The sequence below is a fragment of the Solenopsis invicta genome, chromosome 7 (assembly GCF_016802725.1).
Source record: "Solenopsis invicta isolate M01_SB chromosome 7, UNIL_Sinv_3.0, whole genome shotgun sequence".
In the NCBI taxonomy this organism is placed as follows: domain Eukaryota; kingdom Metazoa; phylum Arthropoda; class Insecta; order Hymenoptera; family Formicidae; genus Solenopsis; species Solenopsis invicta.
The window spans coordinates 18,987,900-19,008,633 of NC_052670.1; the positions used below are offsets into that span (position 1 = coordinate 18,987,900).

Sequence of the window (20,734 nt, forward strand, 5' to 3'; positions counted from 1 at the left end):
TTCTGGTTGAATTCGGAGAAGTATATAAAATCACATAAATAAATATAAGCACTAAGACCTAGCTACGACCGAAGAAGGCTTCTCAAAAAATTAAAAATTAGTATAAAAATTCATTATCTTTTAGGAGCAAGCTCAAAGTATCGCTTTTTTCATCGGATGGTAATATTGTAGTCGTCGATTGTGTGTCAAAAATGGTTGACAATTGATAGCGTTAAACAATACTAATATGCATTTTTGTGCCATCTCAAAGTGGGTTTAGTTGTTCGTAAGATTTTTAGAAAAGAAGGACATGCCGGAAGGACATATCACGAGGTGAAATTGCAAACAGAGTCTTTCGATAAAAGTTTCGAAGAGTCGAATTTAAGGGAATTTTGTTTGCGTTATACATTTCATATACGATTTTATTATATATTTTATACTACATTGAAAAATGTGTCAATTTCATTATAATACATATATTAAAATATATATATTAAAATATATATATTTTATACTACATTGAAAAAAGTGTTTGGAAATATCTTTTTCATTATTGTTACATTATTATAGTATTTCTTATATGTATTTAATTAATTGTGTGCATTCAATACGATCTTTCATTGGGCAGTTAAGTAGTAATTTAATGTAATTTGTTGGATCTAAAAGTAAGAACCAATTACATTCAACTGCTACTTAACTGCTTTATTGAGGGGTAGTATTGAATGCACCCAATTAATTAAATACGTATGCACAGATATCTATACTAAACTAGATCGCTAACCTGTGGCATTAGCATATGACAGTATTGAGGCAGGAAGGATATCCGGTTTCAGCCATGTTACCTATAACAAAATGGCCGCTCTAATGCCGCTCTTGCTTGGCATTATGGCACGATATCGAAAAAACATGCTCAGCGGTCAACCGGCTCAGTTGTCAAACACATACGCACTAACCTAATCTACGCGTAGACGCCATTTTCTTGTTGGGTAAGATGGCCGAATCCGGATATCCTGCCGGACACAACTATTCAGCCGAAGGTAGCAATCTAGTTGTTAGATAGATATCTGTGTACGTATGAGACATACATGAAATATATACGTTCCTTTTTTTATCTATTAAACACATCTATTCAGGTAGAATACAAAATCATAATGATTTAAAAGTCACCGATAAGGAATGACTCAAAAATGATTTAAAAATGAAAAAGAAATCATACACTATATTATAAACAAAATCATTGTTTATAGTTTTTAAAATACTTATATTGTTTTAATATATCGTTAAAATAATGTAAACAATAGAAAATACAATTATAAATAAAAATTAAAATATGTGACCATTATTGTGATCAATGGATGAGATATTGACCATATTGAGAAATTTGTAACGCTGGTACTTTCTCGGTGTCGGTTACGGGATTTAGGTTCAGGATCGGATGCTCGGATGTGCTCGCCGGATGTCCGGGTTCGTATCAAATGATAACGCCGTGGTTTGGTAGTGAAAACGAAAGAGGTTAAATATATTTGGCTATGATTTAGTACAAAATGAATTATACAGTTCCGATATCGTTATCGGATAATACTGGACTCCTCAAATAGTATTACGGCACTTAATTGCGCGGTCGTCGGCCCGCGTGAAATCAAGAGATCGGTCACAATGTATTCGCAGTGCACTTAATATCTAAACACTTAGAAGAAACGTATTTTAGGAACTCCGCAAGTAGTAGTACGGCACGGGAGTGCTTAATTGCGCGGTCGTCGGCCCGCGTGAAACTAAGAGAACGGTCACGATGTATTCGCGGCATACTTACTATCTAAACGGAGCGGATTTTAGAAACTCCGGAAACGGACGGACAGGTGCTATGCGCTCTGCGTTCGGAAGTAGCAATCGGGGTTGCTCGGTTAAACAATCATCGGTTCCGCGGACAAGAAAATATAATTCGCGGTGTCACTTAATATTAAAGAGCGGACTCGGATAACTATAACATCAAACGGACAGGTATTATGCGCCAGGCGCTCGGAAGTAATGATCGGAGTGGCCGTGAAGCGGCTTACTTAACTTACGGTTAAACGGGCCGTGATTGGCCCGCGCGACGGACGGTCGCGATACGCGGAATCGGTAGTACGTGGTGCGGCGAATGGTTTCGCGATACGCGAGTGCGGTCGACGGTAGAGACCTAAGCGGTCTCTCCCTGCGGAGTGTTGTCACCCCGTAGGGAACAGGTTTGCGGAATGAGCCTTAGAACGGTGTCGGGCATCCCCGACGGCGGTGCTGGTCTCGAGAATCCCGGAAAACGGAATTGCGGGACGGACGGTTCCTGTTGGCCGAGAATACCCAGCCACGGAAACGACGAGTATTCCCGTCGCGGACGGAGGATGGGATTGGCCGAGTATTCCCAGCCGTTAGGACCGACGAGTATGCCCGTCGCGAGAAAGTTAGAACGAGAATGCCCGTTCCGGGGAAGTGCTTGAGAATGCCCAAGCTAAGGAGCGTCGAGAATACCCGGCGCAGGAGCGGAGTAGGTTCGAGATCAGTGGCTCGGAGCGATCTGATTGCGGCTGCTCGCTGTCGGCTTATATAGCAGTCCGCGCGGTCGCGCGTACCAATCAGCGCGCGCGGTGGGGCCGGCCGGAGTAGGGACGCTTGCCGAGCGCGGCGCGCGGCACGCATGGTAGCGCGTGATCGCGGCATGCTTAGCTGAACGCGCGCACGTGTTTGATCTTACGCGTTGCGTTCGGCGTTTGGACCGGAGTGGTGGCGCGGCGGAGAGGCGTAACGTTACAAATTGAAATGGATTCGATCGGCCAAGTAGTTTTTGAAAAATCATGGCGCCCGATTTGCAAAATGTCGTTTTGAGAAAAACGCGTTTAAAGTTTTGCAGGCTCTTTTGAGGTAGATAATGAATAATTTCTGTAACTTACCCTTAGTCAGCTATGCCAGGGCCACATAAGAGACCTTCCTCAACTTCAAAAAATTCGTGTTGATCTGTTTTTGCCTGTCTCTTGATAATTCTGGCCTTCTTTGCCTCATGTGATGTGTGCTGCTCCGAACGTTTGACGCGCTCGTTGTCTCTATTATCGACGAAAGTTTTGGCATTTTGGCCGATTTTTAATCCCATTATGTTCATGATTTTTAAAATTGAATTAAAACTTTTATTAAAAATACATACTGCCAAAAAAGTAGCAATTTCCACCGTTTTGGTCCCGCAGTGCAAATGTTTTGGTGCAATTTTCCAAATTAACCAATTCAGACTTTCATTATGACTTTCATTTTTTCTCTTGTAACAGAAATTTTAAACGAAAAATATGAAAAAAAAAATTTTTCGATTTTTTTGACCCGTCACACAAGAAGTCTCCCTTAACAAGTGAGTGCTAGGCAGCTAGGCGGCCACGCCGCGGGGATCTTCTCATGAGTCGAGTGCGGCAACAGGCTTTATATACAGGGTGATTATTAATGAATGTTCTCACTTTTTACCATTGAAGCACGCATTTGTTATTTCTAATATAATAATACGTTAGAAATACGTATTCGTCGGTAAATCATGCTCCGATGGGAAAAAGTGAGAACATTTATTAATAATCACTCTGTATAGGCGCTACCGCGGTCAACTCCCCAACTCGTACTTCAGTGAGGCTTTGTAGGAGCTAAATGTTATAACCTTGAGGCAAATACTTGCTTTCTTTGTTTTCAAACATGACGTTTGTGTGGAACGCTGTTCCACATAAAATTTTATATTTTTATATGCAACTAACAATTTGTATTGTTATTTAGTTTTGTTTAAATTAAACATAAATTAAATGTTTAATTTAAATTTAATCTTTTTTAATCCTTTTTAACGAAAAAGATATAAGAAATATTTTTTTTATAAACTAAACATTTATTACGTTTACGTTAATGTATTCTGTTTTAATAAATCTATCTGGATTCTAATCTTATTTTTTCAAGTGGGGAACCGTTAAATAAAGAAAGGAAGCTTCCAACAGGATTAGAGATTGTGTCCGATCTAAGGCTGCAAAAATTAGTAGAGGCAATAAAGTAGCAATTAGAGCTGCATTCAGAAAAGTTGAAAATTTTTCAAAAAGAATGCGAATACTGGGAGAAAATGAAAGCTGCCGCAAAATTTGAAGTGCAAGCAATGTAAGTCCAAACTAAATTAGAAAGCAAGATACAACGCTTTTGAAAATAGCACTGATATTGATTAACTTTATAATAATATTAAGAAGCAATCAGACCAATCATACAAATTTTTGTTTTATTTTTGATACATCATTTCACGAGTTGTTACTTTACGTCGTAGTACACAAACTTTTAATTTTGACAAAAGTTTAAAAAACATTTTTATAAAAACATTTGTAATACGTAGTGATAAAATCATAATTTTTACGTCGTAAAGTAACAACTCGTGAAGTAATGTATCATAAATAAAACATAAAAATTTTACAAGAAACTATTTGTTTTTTACGCAATAATTACTTAAAAAAAATTTAATTTGATTCACTAGTAGTATTAAGAGGCAACCATAGGCCCTATATATGAAAACATATAACTAACTTTTGTATACGGAAATGGCAAAATAGCCAAAGGAAGAATACCATTGAATAATTTTATTGACTATTCTGCTACTTTCGTATGTAAATATTATTCGCATGTTTTCAAGAATAGGGTCTTGTATACTGAGTACATTTAATTCTAAAAAAAAAACGAATATTTTATTTTTTTATTAGTACAAAGTTTTATTTATGTATATTTTATTTTCTTTCAAGTACAAAGTTTTATTTATGTTACATTTATAAGTGATGTTATGTTATGAAATAAAACTAGTCTTATGTAAATATTACATAAAAAATGAAAATAAATATTACTTTTGATTTCATTTATGTTAACCGATTAATTTTTTAACGTAAAGTCAATTGTTGGAACAATATTGCGAACTCTTTCGTGGAAGTCTTCTTCATCATCAATTATTATTTGTAGACCATCACCAGTTTTCAACAGATATTGTTTCTTTACTGAATCTGATCGTCTGCACCTATTAAGTAAAAATGTTTTATCTAGTATTATATCTCTGGCAAAAATAATATGTTTATTAAACATTTTGGATTTGCGCACAATAGAGGAATATAAGATATTAGAAATAAAAATTAAAATTTTAGTATCAGTTTTCTCAATAAATATAAAATGTAACAATGGATACGAATAAAACGTAAGACTTAAATGTATCGTACAAAAGAAAATATAACTTATTATTTATCTATATTTGTTGAGGAAACTAATCCTAAAATTTTTATTCTTATTCCTGATATTTAATATATCTTTATTGTACACAGGCCGTTATTGAAGTGTTTATGAAAAAAAAATTAAAACATGATGTTGTTTATGAGATGTTCACGCTGTTTGATAGACGTTCGAAAAGTGTTGTATGCTTTTAAAATGTTACAAATGTTTGGGTAATGTTTTATGTGTACCTGCATACCTGCAAATGTATAAAATATTAATACGTACAACATACCTATATTTTAAATTAATTCAGCATCTCTTTAATTTTGCTTTTATTCTTACAGGAAAGCCGTAGTCTGGTGCACTATTTGCATATTGCTCCGTAATAAGATCCTAGGTTGCTCGTTTTTTCTCTACACTTAAACCGTCAGTTTTTGCACTCTCTACAATTCCATTGACATCTTCAATGATTGACAGTAATATCATTTCTTCAGTATCTGATGGTATCAATTTTGGTGTGGCCTTTTTGGCAAAGTTGTTATCCTAAACTGTAAATTTTATTAATCACTATAACCAATAAACTTAAAATTAATACAAAGAACATAGAAATCTATTATATATTTTTTTATTTAAAATTACGTGCATTATTTACATTTACCTTGTTATAAACATTCATTATACATTGGAGCACAGCCAAAATAATTACAGATAATTACAAATATCACGAATTATCACGAAAAATTACACTCTTGCAACTGTAATTAACTTTTATTAGTTCAATAACTTTTACCACTTTAATAATCAAAAAAATTTTTTAATTTAATTTTGCTCAAACGTGTGAGCAGTGAGCACATGTAAAGTTATAATCAGTAATAGCAAGAAAGACAGCACACGTTATTATCATGAACTACCAAGAGACGAGATGAACCACACTTATAGATGTGAGATTGGAGACTCGAGAGCTGAGATCTGAGATTTGAGATTGGAGATCTGAGATTTGAGATTGGAGATCTGAGATTTGAGATTGAAGATCTGAGATTTGAGATTGGAGATCTAAAATTTGAGATTGGAGATCTGAGATTTGAGATTGGAGATCTGAGAAACGACTCTAAATTTGAGCCTCACTGAAGTATGAATTATGGTATGAATTGGGGAGTCGGTCGCGGTGGCGCTTAGATATAACGCCTGTGGCCGCACTTGACTCACGAGAAATCTCCCGCGGCGTGGCCGCCTAGCGGTGGCGCCAGCACTTACTTGTTCACGTGGGGTCTTACACACGGCGGGACCGAATATTGTTATGTCACCAAATTGTCCATAATAAGCTGCAATTTAGAATCTTTAACAATATTCACCAAATATTCTACTTCTTGTATTAAACTTTTGATATCATACGTGCCATCATTTTGTAGATATATTGCTGTCATTATGACATATACGAATGTAAGCTCATGACGAGCCGACAGTTTGCTGTCAACATGATATGTTATTAATAAACTTGCTTTTAACATTTCATTAACTAATTTGTTTTTGCTCTTTTATTGCTGATTCAGTTTTACGTTAAATTCTGTAGCCAGCAAATTGCCTGCAAATACATGCAATGCATTAATTTTCCCGATGTGCTGAATCTAGCTTGATTATCTGGGTTATTACGTTTACGTTAATGTATTCTGTTTTAATAAATTTATCTAGGTTTTGATCTTATTTTTTTAATCGGGTTTAATACTGTATTTTTGGTGCAGAAATCCCGATCTATTCGGATTACTTTTTTTAAAATTGGTTATAATTGCACATTATTATGATTCTGTGTTCTATCTGGGTATTAGACATGTTTATTAGGCCTGTCTATTAGACATCTTGTAGACACGTCTATTAGACCTGTATATTGGAGGTCTAAAAGATAACGCTTTTACATCTATTTAGATCCGTCTATAGACTTATCTTAGACGGTTGAATGGACATCTAATAGACGTCTATCCGATCTCGCGTTTCTCCCTTACGGAAATGAACTATTGGAAAGCCAATAATCACTATTGGTTTACAATAGTGATTATTCATTCTCTAATAGTGATTATGTACCATCCAATAATTGGATTATTCACAGTAATCATTCCCTAATAGTTTTTAAATGAGTGATTATTGATTACATATTGAGATTATTTGCAATAATCATCCCCCAATAGTTCTTTCATGGAATGATTATTGATTTCATAATCAGGTTGTTTGCAATAATCACTGCTCAATAGTTTTTAACTGTAGTGATTATTAATTCCAAATCAGATTGTTTGCAATAATCATTCCCCAATAGTTCTCTTATAAAATGATTATTGATTTCATTAATCAAATTATTTTCAATAATCACTACAGCACACTACTTTTAATAGTTATATAAATGATTATTAGTCGACTATCCACAATAAAGGATAGTACTGAATATTCCATATATTATTGCTGATTTTGGTATGACAAAGGAAATATATAGACAATATAAGTATAAATGTGATCAATAAAAATATGTGGTCATAACAAAAATTTATTAACAAATTATTAGAAACTTTTAACATTGCAAAGTAATTAACACCAAATTTCTAATTTCTTTTTATTTGAATCTCGTGTCAGCCAAGTGGGACGGACGCTGTGAGCGCATTAATTTTCACTATTTTGTCTACTTGTATTATCACTCTTCATAAAATTATATATTAATACAAAATACAATGTTTTTCGTTATCATTCTTATAGATTAACAAATATTAAATCCATAATTCTTTTGAACTCGCCAATAATCCCAAGAATTAATGAAATTAATCGGCGGATATATGCTTAATTTTTAAAATATGCACAATATACAATTTCTTTGCAGTAAAAGTATATAATGACTATAATATAGTACTTGCTTCCTGACTAGCATGTGTTTAAGTGACTTTCTATTTTACATATTTGATACTTAAGACAAAATATTAAAATTAATTATCAATTCAAAATATAAATTTAACATTATTTCATGTATATGTATATTAATGACCCACAAATGCAATCGTGTACAAAATCTGTAAAAAAAGAAAGGAAAATAGAAACTCACTCACGCAACAGATAAATTTATATATGATAAAAATATATATTTTAATCAGTCTCTATACAATTTACTAAAGGTATAATATATCTACGATCTCCGGCATAAGGTAAATTTACACATTTTTTAAGAATTATTTCAAGTAAACAACAAATTATATCACTTGTAGGAATAACTATATAAAAATAATTAGAAGAAGAAAAGTTACTGACCTTGCACAATGTCTCATTAATTTTGTCTAGACGAAGACCGAAAATGACGCATTTTTGTTCAGCCAATCTAACAGTTTTTACAATGGCAATACTTGTGATTAGTAATAAAGATCCATCGATTATTTGTATGTTGTACAGTTATTTCGTTTTACTAATCTCTTGTATGTTGAAGTATGATATAAAACATTTTTAAAGATGAAACGTTTATATGTGGTAACTGTAGGTACTACTTCTTCGTGTAAATTTTCTTTAACTAATACTTTTTCAGTTATTGTTAATGTCACAACTTCTGATATACCAAAAAGTCTTAAAAACTCACTAGGTTCTACACATTTTTTAACATTACATTTATTAAAAAAACTTTGCATTATTTCTCGTCCTCGAATGCTTCAATTCCGTTTTTTAAATACACTATTATTGAATTTTGGATAGATTTAAATCTTAAATAAGATTTACAAATTTGTTGTGGAATACTTTGTGAATTTTTAAACATGTTTCTTAGGATACCATTATAGTGTTCGTAAGGAAAGGCAGACTATGCCCATAAAGCTCCTAATTTCTTTACAAACTGTGGTACATGAAGTAATATATGAACATGATACGAGGTGTGTTCAAAAAGTATCGCGAATTTTGAATTTTCGCGGGTTACGTATATTCGAATTTCGATCTTTTTGTGGCGTTATGTTGGTACTCATGTCTCTCACTTATGCCGACAAGCTCGGCCATTTTGAATGTTCACTTAATTGTTGACAGCTGCTTTGCTTGCACGTGTTTTGGATCGTCTTCGATTTTTACCTATTCAAAAAAATGGATCAAAGAACCTGTATCAAATTTTGTGTGAAAAACGAAATTAAGTGCGCGGATGCATTCCGAATGTTGACTGTGGCATACGGAGAAGCTACCTTGGACCGAAGCAACGTTTATCGGTGGTACAAAATGTTCTCAGAAGGCCGAGAAGATGTGAACGACGAAGAGCGTGCCGGACGCCCGAGCACTTCAACAACAGACGAAAAAATTAATGAAGTGGAGAAAATGGTATTGGCCAATCGTCGAATCACCGTTAGAGAAGTTGCTGAGGACCTAAACATATCGATTGGCTCGTGCCATTCGATTTTTATCAATGATTTGGGCATGAGACGGGTCGCCGCGAAATTCGTACCAAAATTGCTCAATTGCGACCAAAAACAGCATCGCATGAACATTGCTAATGAGATGTTGGACTCTGTCCGCGACGACCCAAATTTGCTCCAGAGGGTCATAACTGGTGACGAATCGTGGGTTTATGGTTATGACGTGGAAACCAAAGCTCAATCATCTCAATGGAAGCTGCCGCACGAACCAAGACCGAAAAAAGCGCGCCAAGTTCGGTCGAATGTGAAAGTTTTGCTGACAGTTTTCTTCGATTGCAGGGGCGTGGTGCATCATGAGTTCTTGCCACAGGGTAGAACGGTCAATAAGGAATATTACCTGCAAGTTATGCGCAATTTGCGCGAAGCAATCCGCCAGAAACGCCCGGATTTGTGGAAGAACAAAAATTGGCTTTTGCACCACGATAACGCCCCTGCTCACACATCGTTGCTTGTGCGCGACTTTTTGGCCAAAAACAACACACTAATGATGCCGCAGCCACCGTATTCCCCAGATCTGGCCCCCTGTGACTTTTTCTTGTTCCCTAAACTGAAGAGGCCCATGAAAGGACGACGTTACGCTACGCTTGACGAGATAAAGACAGCATCGAAGGAGGAGCTGAACAAGATAAAAAAAAATGATTTTTTGAAGTGCTTCGAAGATTGGAAAAACCGTTGGCACAAGTGTATAATATCTCATGGGGATTACTTTGAAGGGGACAAAATAGATATTCATGAATAAATAAATAATTTTTGAAAAAACACAAAATTCGCGATACTTTTTGAACACACCTCGTAAGTCATAAATTCTTGACCATATAAACTTTCGACATTGAGGACAAATTTTCGTAAGGCATATTGTGCTGCGTCGAATTCCTGTTGACTTATTTTTTTTTTAAGGAATACATATGTGCTAAAAACTAATAGAAACCAATGTTTTACATAATTCTTCCTTAGAAAGCCGGTTATGCAGATCATTGAATAATATAACAAAAAATTTTTCCATTCGGATGCTTTCCAATGTTTTATATCATGAATGGATCGCGGAGTTCTAGAAATTTCTGTAGGAGATTGAATGATATTAAGTGTTCGATCAATTTCAATACTGTGTCTAAGTAGACACCACACTTTTGTATTGTATATTGGATTAAACCATGCACTAACAAACATTCGTGTAACGCCTAACATTATATTATGCATATACTCAGGTGGAAATGAAGACACAATACTGAAAACTGGTAGTATCATCAATATACTAGGATGTTTCACTCCTCGAACTGGTTTCATAACGTTTACTGCTTCTTCAGCATCCATTCTATGCTGTCTTTTACTTCTAGTTAGTCCTTGTTCCCCAGGGTAAATTCGCGCGTGTCCCCTTCCAACGGAAATACGTTTACCTTCATGCAGGCAATATGTACAGCCAAACTTTCCATTGAATTGAGTTAATTCCTGAAGAGCTGATCTAGCTGGTGCATCGACAGAAGCAAGAAGAGTATGAACTTTTATAGTTACACATTGTAGGTTTTCTATTGATCCTCTATAAAGTATTCCTTCTTCATGTAGATTTCGCAACTCGTCAACAAATGGTTTCAGGAAGATGTTCATTATGGGTTTTTTTGTACCATACCACAAACCACATAATAGCATGTTCTCTTTTCTCAAACGATAAGGTAATTCATTGACACACGCTTGAATCGGTCACATAGAAATTTTCGACGACTTAAAGACTTGAACACCATCAGTATTCCATTGATCCATCGTGATGTCATTTTCATTGATAACTCCTTTCTGCCGTAATTTAGAATACACGTCTGAACTGACAACATCGCTTTCAGTATCGGTCGTTCTTCGTATTTGATGAAAATATTTATTAATCACATCTATCAGTTGTTTTTTGATTGGAATATGAAAAAAGAAGTTACCCTTTTGTTTCAATTCGGATTTCTCGAATAGAGTTTCACAATCATTACATTGTACTTCTAATTCATATTCATTATGTCGTAGAAGTTCATTACAATTTGGACAATAGTAATAAATCGTGCCATTTCCTGTAGACACCGAGAGACGATTTAATATACGAAATTTCGATATATGTACTGGACGTGGAAGGACAATCAATCACTTGAATTATATCTTCTAATGTGGCATCTGTGATGTGATGTCTTATAGAAAATTCGAGAATCAATAGTTCACTCTCTTCTCTTGTTAAAGGACAATCTTCGTAAAGAGGATCCCTTACCTATATTTACAAAAAAAGTAATAATCAAAAATAGTTTTATCTTATAAGGAGAGACCGCACCTTTAACATCACAGATTTTGCTAAACTTGAAATATGTTGTAGTATATCCCTCACACCATTACACAATATAACTCTTCCTAATGCGCAATAGTTTACAAGAAATTATTGTTTCAAGTGCCTATTATATAAATAGAGATCATTATCTCTTAATAGAGATGTGTTTTACATGTTTTATGTATTTTAGATGATTTACGATGAATGTCATCCAAAAATATATAAAAATGCAGAACTAATTACTTCCGAGTAATTTAATACTTTTTTGTTAATTTTGTATAATTTATTTTTAGTATTTATTTTTATTTTCTTGTATTAAATATAAATATTTTATTAATGAATTTTATTATGTGTTTTATAAATAATTGTTTTATTTTTTACTTACATCTCCAGTAAAAATCTAAATGTTTTTAATACGTATTGGTTGAAAATAAAAAAATGTTATTTAAGAAATAATATTTTTTGTCGAATCATTTTTTTTATATTTTAAATAACGATTTATTTGATTTGATTGCATATTAAAAAAATTGCGAAAAAATAGTTTATACACAAAATCTAAACTGGAAACTTCTAGTATCGTACGTAAAAAAAGTAAATTTCTTCTGATAATCGATTCTAGTATTGTACACCTTAGTCGCTCGGCTCTGAAATTTATTGCTAATACTAAAAATATATAGCATACGTAACGTAGATTATAGATTTTTAGTACTAACAGTGAATTTCGGAACGTATACTATGTTTAATGTACGATAATGACATGGAACGGCTCGGTATAATAAGCACACGGTAAACTTTAAACGATAATTTCTTGTAAACTGTTGCGCATTTGCAAGAGTTATTATAATGTGTGACAGTGTGAGGGGGGTTTCTACAACATATTTGAAATTTGGCATAATGTCTGATGTCAAAAGATCTCCCCCTAGGTTTATACTTTCTTTAACATATAATTGTATGAATTAACATTAAACTGTATTAAACAAACACATTTGCAATTAAAAAATTTATTTTTTTGTACTATCCTATCCTTAACTGTTCAGCACCTACAAAAAGTATAACTTTTGTATAATGTAATATTATTTTTAATTTATTTGTATGTTGACCATTTTCCACTGGTCTTAGAATTAATGTTTTCTTAGATATTACCAAAAGTCACACCTGTCTCATAATTGATCTGTTATAATATCTATAGTGTATGTATAGATATATAAAGTATACAAATTTACCTCCATTTGTGGTTGCTGGATAATGTGTCTATTATCTAGATTCAATTCTAATGCTTCGTCGACTTCCATATTATTTTCATTATTGATATCTTCTAGCGATGAATTATTTTCGTTTTCATTGGATTCTGATGCATCACAGTTGTGTTCGTCTCCAGTGTTTTCTTGTACAGCATCGTAATCATCTGTGTTGTCTAATTCGGAGTTACTATAATGAGTATTTTGTTCAGCATCGTAATCATTTGTGTTGTCTAATTCGGAGTTACCATAATGGGTATTTTGTTCAGCATCGTAATCATTTGTGTTATCTAATTCGGAGTTACTATAATGAGTATTTTGTTCATCTTGATTTTCAACAGCATTTGCATCAATCTATAATATAAATTGTGTATTTAAAATAATATAAACAACATACACTAGCTTAACTGGTTTTGTATAACTGCAATTGATTTGTAACTCTAAAACCATTTCATGTTAACATTACCAATAATGTCACTTATAACGTTCTTTACGTAGTCATAATTTACAGAGACTGTTAAATACGCACTAGATATATTGTATCTTTAATTGAGCAAACTATGTTTACTTGACATATGAAATCTTAGAACTAACCTCAATATGCTCTGGAGCAGCCAGATGATCAAATGCATTATCATTTTGAAATAACCGGGCAACACGACTTCTTTTCGGGAACATTAATATCGTGCTCTTCGACCCACTTTTTATAATATCCTCTTCTCATACTTTACGCTGGAAACTTCCGTGTTTTTGAACGCGCTTTCTTTTTCTCCCTCTGTTCTTCTTCTTCGTCTTCGACCACTATTTGTTTTTTATCCAACGCTTGTTCTATGTAACGACGCGATACACTTTTCATGGTGCCCAAAAGAGACATCGCCGATGCTCTCACACGAGGTGATAAATCGCCCATAAGACTGTAAATTTGTGAAAAAGCATAGTCCACCATATGTACATCCTCTTCATCAGACCCAGTAACAATGCTGTGATAAGTGTAATATATACAAGGAAAATTGCCGCCATGCGCGCGGCCAACCGGCAACCGGCAAATACCTTCTCTCTCTCTCTCTCTCTCTCTACGGCTACGCAGCCGCTTTCTTCTATTTTACAGGAACACGCATGCGTAGTTTTCACGACACGTTGATGGCTAGCAAGATCACGAGAAACACGCGTGTAGGAAAATAAACGCGCGTATTTCTAATAATGGAGTCTGCATCGCTAATAAGTGATTCTCACAAGGGCTGACAAGGGGAGGACCAGGTGAGAGACCCTGGGATTTTGATCTCAATTTTTTTAGTTATTCTGGAGACGAAGAAAAAGTTTACGTCTCCCGGCGTCTCATTGAATAGGCCTTAGTTTCGAAATAAATTTGTGAAAATTGCCCATTCCGCGGCGCGACGTATGAGCCTTCCCGATAACTGTTCTCGCAACCAGTGCAGTCGGCTGTGCGTTAGATGCGTGCTTCACAATCGTAAGATCCGGGTTCGCTCCCGGATGTGTGCAATATTCTTTTTTCTTCTTTTTTTTATTTTTAAAAAATGTTTTTATTTATCTTGATGATATTAATATAGTATGCAAATTTCTAAAATAGAAAATTTAATTTAATATCATTTTCTAAACTTTAATATAAATTTAATTTGAAGGGAATTTGAATTCGGGAAGGCTCATACGTCGCGCCGCAGAATGGCCAATTTTCACAAATTTATTATTTCGAAACTAAGGCCTATTCAATGAAACGCCGGGAGACGTAAACTTTTTTTCGTCTCCAGAATAACTAAAAAAATTGAGATCAAAATCCCAGAGTCTCTCACCTGGTCCTCCCCTTGTCAGTGCATATTGGTCGCATTTGTAAACGAAAGCAATAAAATTGCTGTCGGATTTCGACCATGGTGCACCTATCACGAGTTTTTAAGCAACGATGAAGTCGTGAATCGTGTTATTGAAAATTGCGAAAAAGTATCGGTGAAATGGCCAAATCGTGATGTTCAGCCCGCTGCTATAATGAGAAGAAAATTGAGCTCTTGCAGTTTCAAAACACATGTAGTAAGAGTCTGTGCTCATGGCAGGGTGTCCCAAAATTTGCGCATTCGGAGTACAAGATGTGATACTTTCTGATAAAAGAAACCATTTTTTCCTTTAGCAAAATTGCGTGCGACAAGTAGTTTTTGCAAGGGAGTACGTTAAAATTAACGAATAAGTGTTCTTCGCTCTGCGGCGCTCAGGGCCGACGCGCACGTTTCTCACTCACTTGTACCTAGTCATTGGCTAGTGGTTGTAAGTAATGTCTTAAGATGCTGATACAATTCTGTTATAATTAGTTACGACATTTTAAGACTGTAGAATCAATAAATATCGGCCGTTAACCTCTTCTGTATTGCTTAAAATATGAAAAGTTAATAAATTAAATATTGATTTCATTCCTTACGTAAGAAATGAATAAAAAGTTATCTGATTCCGTAGGTTTATTTGAAAATAAAGATTAAAAAAAAACAAAGAATTTGTTTAAAATTATTAATTTTTTAATGTTATAATTATTACATAATTATGTAAAATTAGTAATAGTAATAGAATCGTATCAGCATTTTAAGACATTACTTACAATCATTAGCCAACGACTAGGTACAAGTGAATAAGAAGCGCGCGCGCCGGCCCTGAGCGCCGCAGAGCCAAGAACACTTATTCGTTAAATTTAACGTGCTTTCCTGCAAAAACTACTTATCGCACGCAATTTTGCTAAAGGAAAAAGTTGTTTCTTTTATCATAAAGTATCACGTCTTCTACTCCGATTGCGCGAATTTTGGGTCACCCTGTATATATATCTACAAATTTTAGCAATAACTTCTTGTGTAAAAGGTTATAAAAAGGTAAAGAACAAATCTTCTTGACACGCACACACATACGCCGACACACACACACATACACACACACACACACACACACACACACACACACACACACACACACACACACACACACACACACACAAAATATCACTGCACATTACATCCCAGATAGCCAAACGATTGCAAATTGTCGCCAATTTGTCATAAATATAATAGCAGTATATAAGTTTCCAACAACATATCGGCAATTAATATACTCGTGAATGAGAATCGTTGCTCACATGAATTAATTGCTACCAGGTTGCAACCATAAATATTGGTTGCAACAATTGGAACCATCGTTGCTTGATAACAGAACTTAGCATATTGATACTAAATTAATTTTTACTAAAATATTAAATACTAAAAATATTTTTGTTGCGTTAAATTAAAAGCAATGTAACAGTAATTTACGAACAACTTAATTTCTGCCGGTTATTTGGTTTAGATTGCGTTTTCACGTTTGACTATCTGGGATGTTACAATATATATATATATATATATATATATCATATACATATATGCATACTAAAATTATTTTTGAATACATATATGCATACTAAAATTATTTTTGAAATCGTATGATAATATATATATATATATATATATATATATATATATATATATCATATACATATATGCATACTAAAATTATTTTTGAAATCGTATGATAAATATAATTATAGAATGGACAAAAATGTGCGAGCTGCAGGCAAATTTGGAAAATTATGGAGTCTTACATCCTGAGAAAAAAGAAAGAAAAATTCTAAAAAAGAAATGCCCTTCCAGTGATAGTGATATAGATGATACCAAAGATGAAGACAAGAGAAAGCAGAATACAACACGAACATTAAAAAAGGTAAATGAACAAATATTATTGAAAACTCTATAAGAAATAAAGTAAAATTTGATTTATATTCATTTTATCATCTATCAAGTTATCGAAACTAATTTTTTTCATAATTTAAAAAATAAATAAATTTGTATTTTGTTAATAAACTCACTATTTATTTTTGTACAGCATGTAACATATTGCAATATTACTGCGATATTGTAATATTGGTGCAATATTATTGCAATATTACATACTGCGTGGGTCATGTGTGTAAACAAGAACAATTCGCAAAAAATTAGCCTTATTCATAAATAAAATATAAAAAATGTAAACGTTTGACTATTTTTTATTAGTCAATAGCCAAAATTTTCTACGATGAAGTTTTTATTAAAGAAATGTAAAATTTGAATTACACGTGACTTAATAACTGCAAAATTTTGTGGGAACCTATTAGACTATAATAACGATAAATAAATAGTCAAATGTTAACATACCTTGACGTTCTACTTATGAAACAAGTTAATTCTCTGAATTACTTCTTTTACACATAATTATATGAGTTAATGTCATACAGTTTTTATTTTAATTTTTTCATACTACTTTGCCTAATGTCATTAATTATTTAAAATGTTACTATTTTGTTATTGCTGTATGCGAAGGTGTGAAACTATAAATACACTGAAATTTCACATATCATTACAGAATGATAGTAAAGCTCAAAAGAAACAAGACGCAATGAGCAAGAAAATATTATCAGCTGTTAAAAAATCAAAAGATTATGAAGTAAATATTTAATTTCTCTTCTAAAATTCTTCCTGGGAACATTTTTTTATATACAACTCTAGATAATTAAATCTCAAATATGTCCGTATACTGAAATATATCTGTATATTTTAAAGTTTTTGTAATTACATATATCTTATATATAATTTTATATAAAAAATATTTTCCCGGGTTATGCAAAATGATAAATATAAATGCATTAAATTTTTATAGATTGACAGTAGTGATTCAAGCTTAAATGCTCTAAATCTAAGAGTGACTTACTTACAAAAATATCCATTTTAGAAATGGATGTGAAAAAGTTATGGCTAGACAATGCACGTTTGCGAGTATTGCGAAGCGTAAGCGAAGGTACTACAGTTATTCTTTTATTCTTTTATATTGCGATATGAAACAGTATTGTTATGTATTAAATATTAAAATTATATTTTTTTCTAAATTTGTAGTACACTCAGCAAAATTAAAACATTACCTTTATTTTGTAGCCCAAAAATAGGTAAAGTTCAAGAAAGTGTAACTTCGCCAAGACTGATGGTGACAAAATCTTTTTAAAAACATCTTATGCGAGGTTTACAATGCAGTCGTTAAGATGTTATGACTCTGCGACGAACCAATCAAAGAAGAAAAAAATCATATATTCTCTTCTTTGATTGGTCCGTCGCAACGTCGTAACATTGTAACGACTCGTATTGTAGACGACGCTTTAAAAGACTTACTTTTTAGACCAATACTTTAGAAAATGATTTATTGATCGTTACAAAGCTGTACTGATATAAATGAAGACGCCTCAATCTTAAAATTTTTTGTCAAATTTGCAAAGTTCCATAGTGTGAGTTAGAAATCATACGCAAATGTGCAGGTTTACAGATTTCGAAAGCGTGAATCTTGAAACAAAAAAGACCAATGCTTCAATGTTGAATAACGGTGAAAAAATATCAAACAATGCTCTATGCAAATTAAAGTTAAAAAATCACGCTTTCAAAAAACCGCATTTGTCTACGATTTTTAATTGACGCCATAAAACCTCGCAAACTTCGTAAAAATTTTGTGATTTGACGCATTTCCATTTATATCTTTGCAGTTTTGTAAACAATTAGTGAATTGTTTTTTAATGTACTAATAACTAAAAAGTACAAACTTCGAGGTGTATATGCTTTATGAGAAAGTTCATTATCATTATGTTTTGCGAAATACACTTTTTTGAAATTTTCTTATTTTTAGTTTGTAGAATATACACACGTGATGCTTTAATTTTCTTGTTGAATTACAATAATAATACTATATAATGCTAATTATATAATATAACTTATTATAGAACTTCCGAAAGTAACAGAAAAAATGCGAAGTTTAGAAAAGACCGCAGAGCGAATTCAGAAAATATTATCTGAACAATTAAAGCAACTTAGTGTGTCACATGTCCATGAGCAAGACAAAACTGACGATTATACTAAGACTATTACGAAGGTTTGTAGTGTAGCACCGCGTAAATATGTAATATTCAGGTATAGGAAGTAAGTTGTAATAAGTAACGCTGTTATTCGTTACTTTTTTATAATTTGGTTATGTTACAATCTTCAATAATAGTAATAGTAAGGCTATGTCACACGGAAAAACTTTAGACGTAAGACTTAAGCAGTAAGCGAATTAGCCAATGACAGTCCAGAATATATACCAGTAGCAAATCCAACGCGTTGATTTTCTTACTACATACGTTTTACTGCTTAAGTTTTTCTGTCGGGTCCTTTAGAATAGTCACTTTTGACAAACAGCTCATTATCATTATGCATAACTCATTGAAAAATACTTGTAACTTTACTCGTTATGTAACAAGTCAAAATAACGCGTTATTTTTGCATTACTTTTGTTCGTTACATGAGTGAACTAACTTTTTTCAATGAATAATGCATGACAACAAATTGCTTTTGTTAAAATTGATTGTCTCCAAGCATCCTAGCGTTATTATTACCATTATGAAAATTTATAACGTTATTACTAAATTGTTATAAAAAAATAAAAGTAATGATAAAATAACGACTCCCTATCCCTCGTAATATTTCTAAAATATTTAATACTTTAAAAGTCATCAATTTAATAAAATCACTTTAATCAAATATTTACAGAATAGCAATCCACTTGATGATAATGATACATCAACAGAATGCTCTGCGATGATAACTGATACAAAAAGTTTAAGCGTATTAAAGGTAAAAATGATTACTTATTTGTTATTTCTGTGTTGTAATAAATCATTATATTGAAATGATCATTACTTAATAATCAATATATCATTAGAAAATTTATTTTTAGAACAATAGTGAGAACAAAAAAGTTGAACAAAAATCGTATGCATCACTCATTCAGGGTGCAACATGAATGTATGATATTACAGGTAAATGGGTGTAGTGCGTACGTACATATAATATGTATTTTATTTCATTAGAATAGAATATAATATAGAATTGAATATAATCTCTAAAACAAAATATAATTTATTATAAAATACAACAGAATATAGTATAGAATATTCAGATATATTGATTGTTGATGCATTATACATATTTGTCTCTGTTCATGCATTTACAGATCAAATCTGAAAGACGAGAGTCAAATGATAATGATAATAAAGAGAGCATATTCACGCCTAATAATTGCAGCGTCAACTGTACTCAAAGTACAAATTCAAAGGTAATAGACTAATGTACATTTATTATTATTATTTGTATTATATCATATGCAAAAATAATTAACAATATATTAAATTATACAAATAACTAATGCAGAGTCAAATAAAATTGCGCGTCGAGCATAGTCGGACTTGAAATGCAAACAAACTTAATCTAAATAAATATAAAAAAGTGTTTAAATTGATCGTCAATTTAATGATAATGCTACAAGTATCTTTAGAAACTATGTAAAAATTGATGAGTCGCATTGCGACCCAGGCATGGCAAGTTTTTGCTTCATTATGATCTTGTGGGTTATTTCACTCACTTTATACCTGTTTTGTGCGATTTAGAATTTTAATGGACAATAAATGTGTTAAACTTTTGCTACACATATTTTTAGTTGTTAAACTTTTTGCTGTATGTATCTTTAAATGCATT

General features: G+C 32.8%; 2 protein-coding genes across 5 annotated transcripts in view; one reads left to right on the forward strand and one right to left on the reverse strand.

Moving 5' to 3' along the window:
- The first annotated feature begins 3,937 nt into the window (after positions 1-3,937).
- The window catches only part of LOC105205336, a 37,807-nt gene continuing 21,010 nt past the window's right edge, over positions 3,938-20,734 (forward strand). Inside the window, exons 1-7 of one of the 4 annotated variants that reach the window (XM_039451922.1) lie at positions 3,938-4,116; positions 16,699-16,871; positions 17,844-17,981; positions 18,946-19,094; positions 19,751-19,834; positions 19,938-20,019; positions 20,214-20,248. In XM_039451922.1, the coding sequence (XP_039307856.1) occupies positions 17,918-17,981; positions 18,946-19,094; positions 19,751-19,834; positions 19,938-20,003 (363 nt within the window). In that variant the 5' untranslated portion in view covers positions 3,938-4,116; positions 16,699-16,871; positions 17,844-17,917 and the 3' untranslated portion in view covers positions 20,004-20,019; positions 20,214-20,248. Of the gene's footprint in view, positions 4,117-16,698; positions 16,872-17,549; positions 17,631-17,843; positions 17,982-18,945; positions 19,095-19,750; positions 19,835-19,937; positions 20,037-20,213; positions 20,316-20,734 lie in introns of those variants that run through there. The other 3 variants (XR_005575233.1, XM_039451921.1, XM_039451923.1) reach the window with 3 other exon arrangements.
- On the reverse strand, positions 10,490-14,618 carry LOC120358260 (myb-like protein D). The gene is made up of 3 exons (XM_039451920.1): positions 13,728-14,618; positions 13,119-13,487; positions 10,490-11,841 (listed from the first exon to the last, which is right to left on the reverse strand). Exons 1-3 carry the CDS (start codon positions 13,809-13,811, stop codon positions 11,614-11,616), a joined length of 681 nt encoding a protein of 226 aa, XP_039307854.1. The 5' UTR covers positions 13,812-14,618; the 3' UTR covers positions 10,490-11,613.

What these genes read in the sequence shown, in the direction of transcription:
- LOC120358260 (XM_039451920.1), bottom strand. Translation starts at nt 13,811, where the DNA reads ATGTTCCCGAAAAGAAGTCGTGTTGCCCGGTTATTTCAAAATGATAAT. An exon ending in CTGCTCCAGAGCATATTGAG is followed by an intron (nt 13,488 to 13,727) that starts GTTAGTTCTAAG and finishes TTTATATTATAG; the next exon opens with ATTGATGCAAATGCTGTTGA. An exon ending in TCCAGCAACCACAAATGGAG is followed by an intron (nt 11,842 to 13,118) that starts GTAAATTTGTAT and finishes TTGTAAATATAG; the next exon opens with GTAAGGGATCCTCTTTACGA.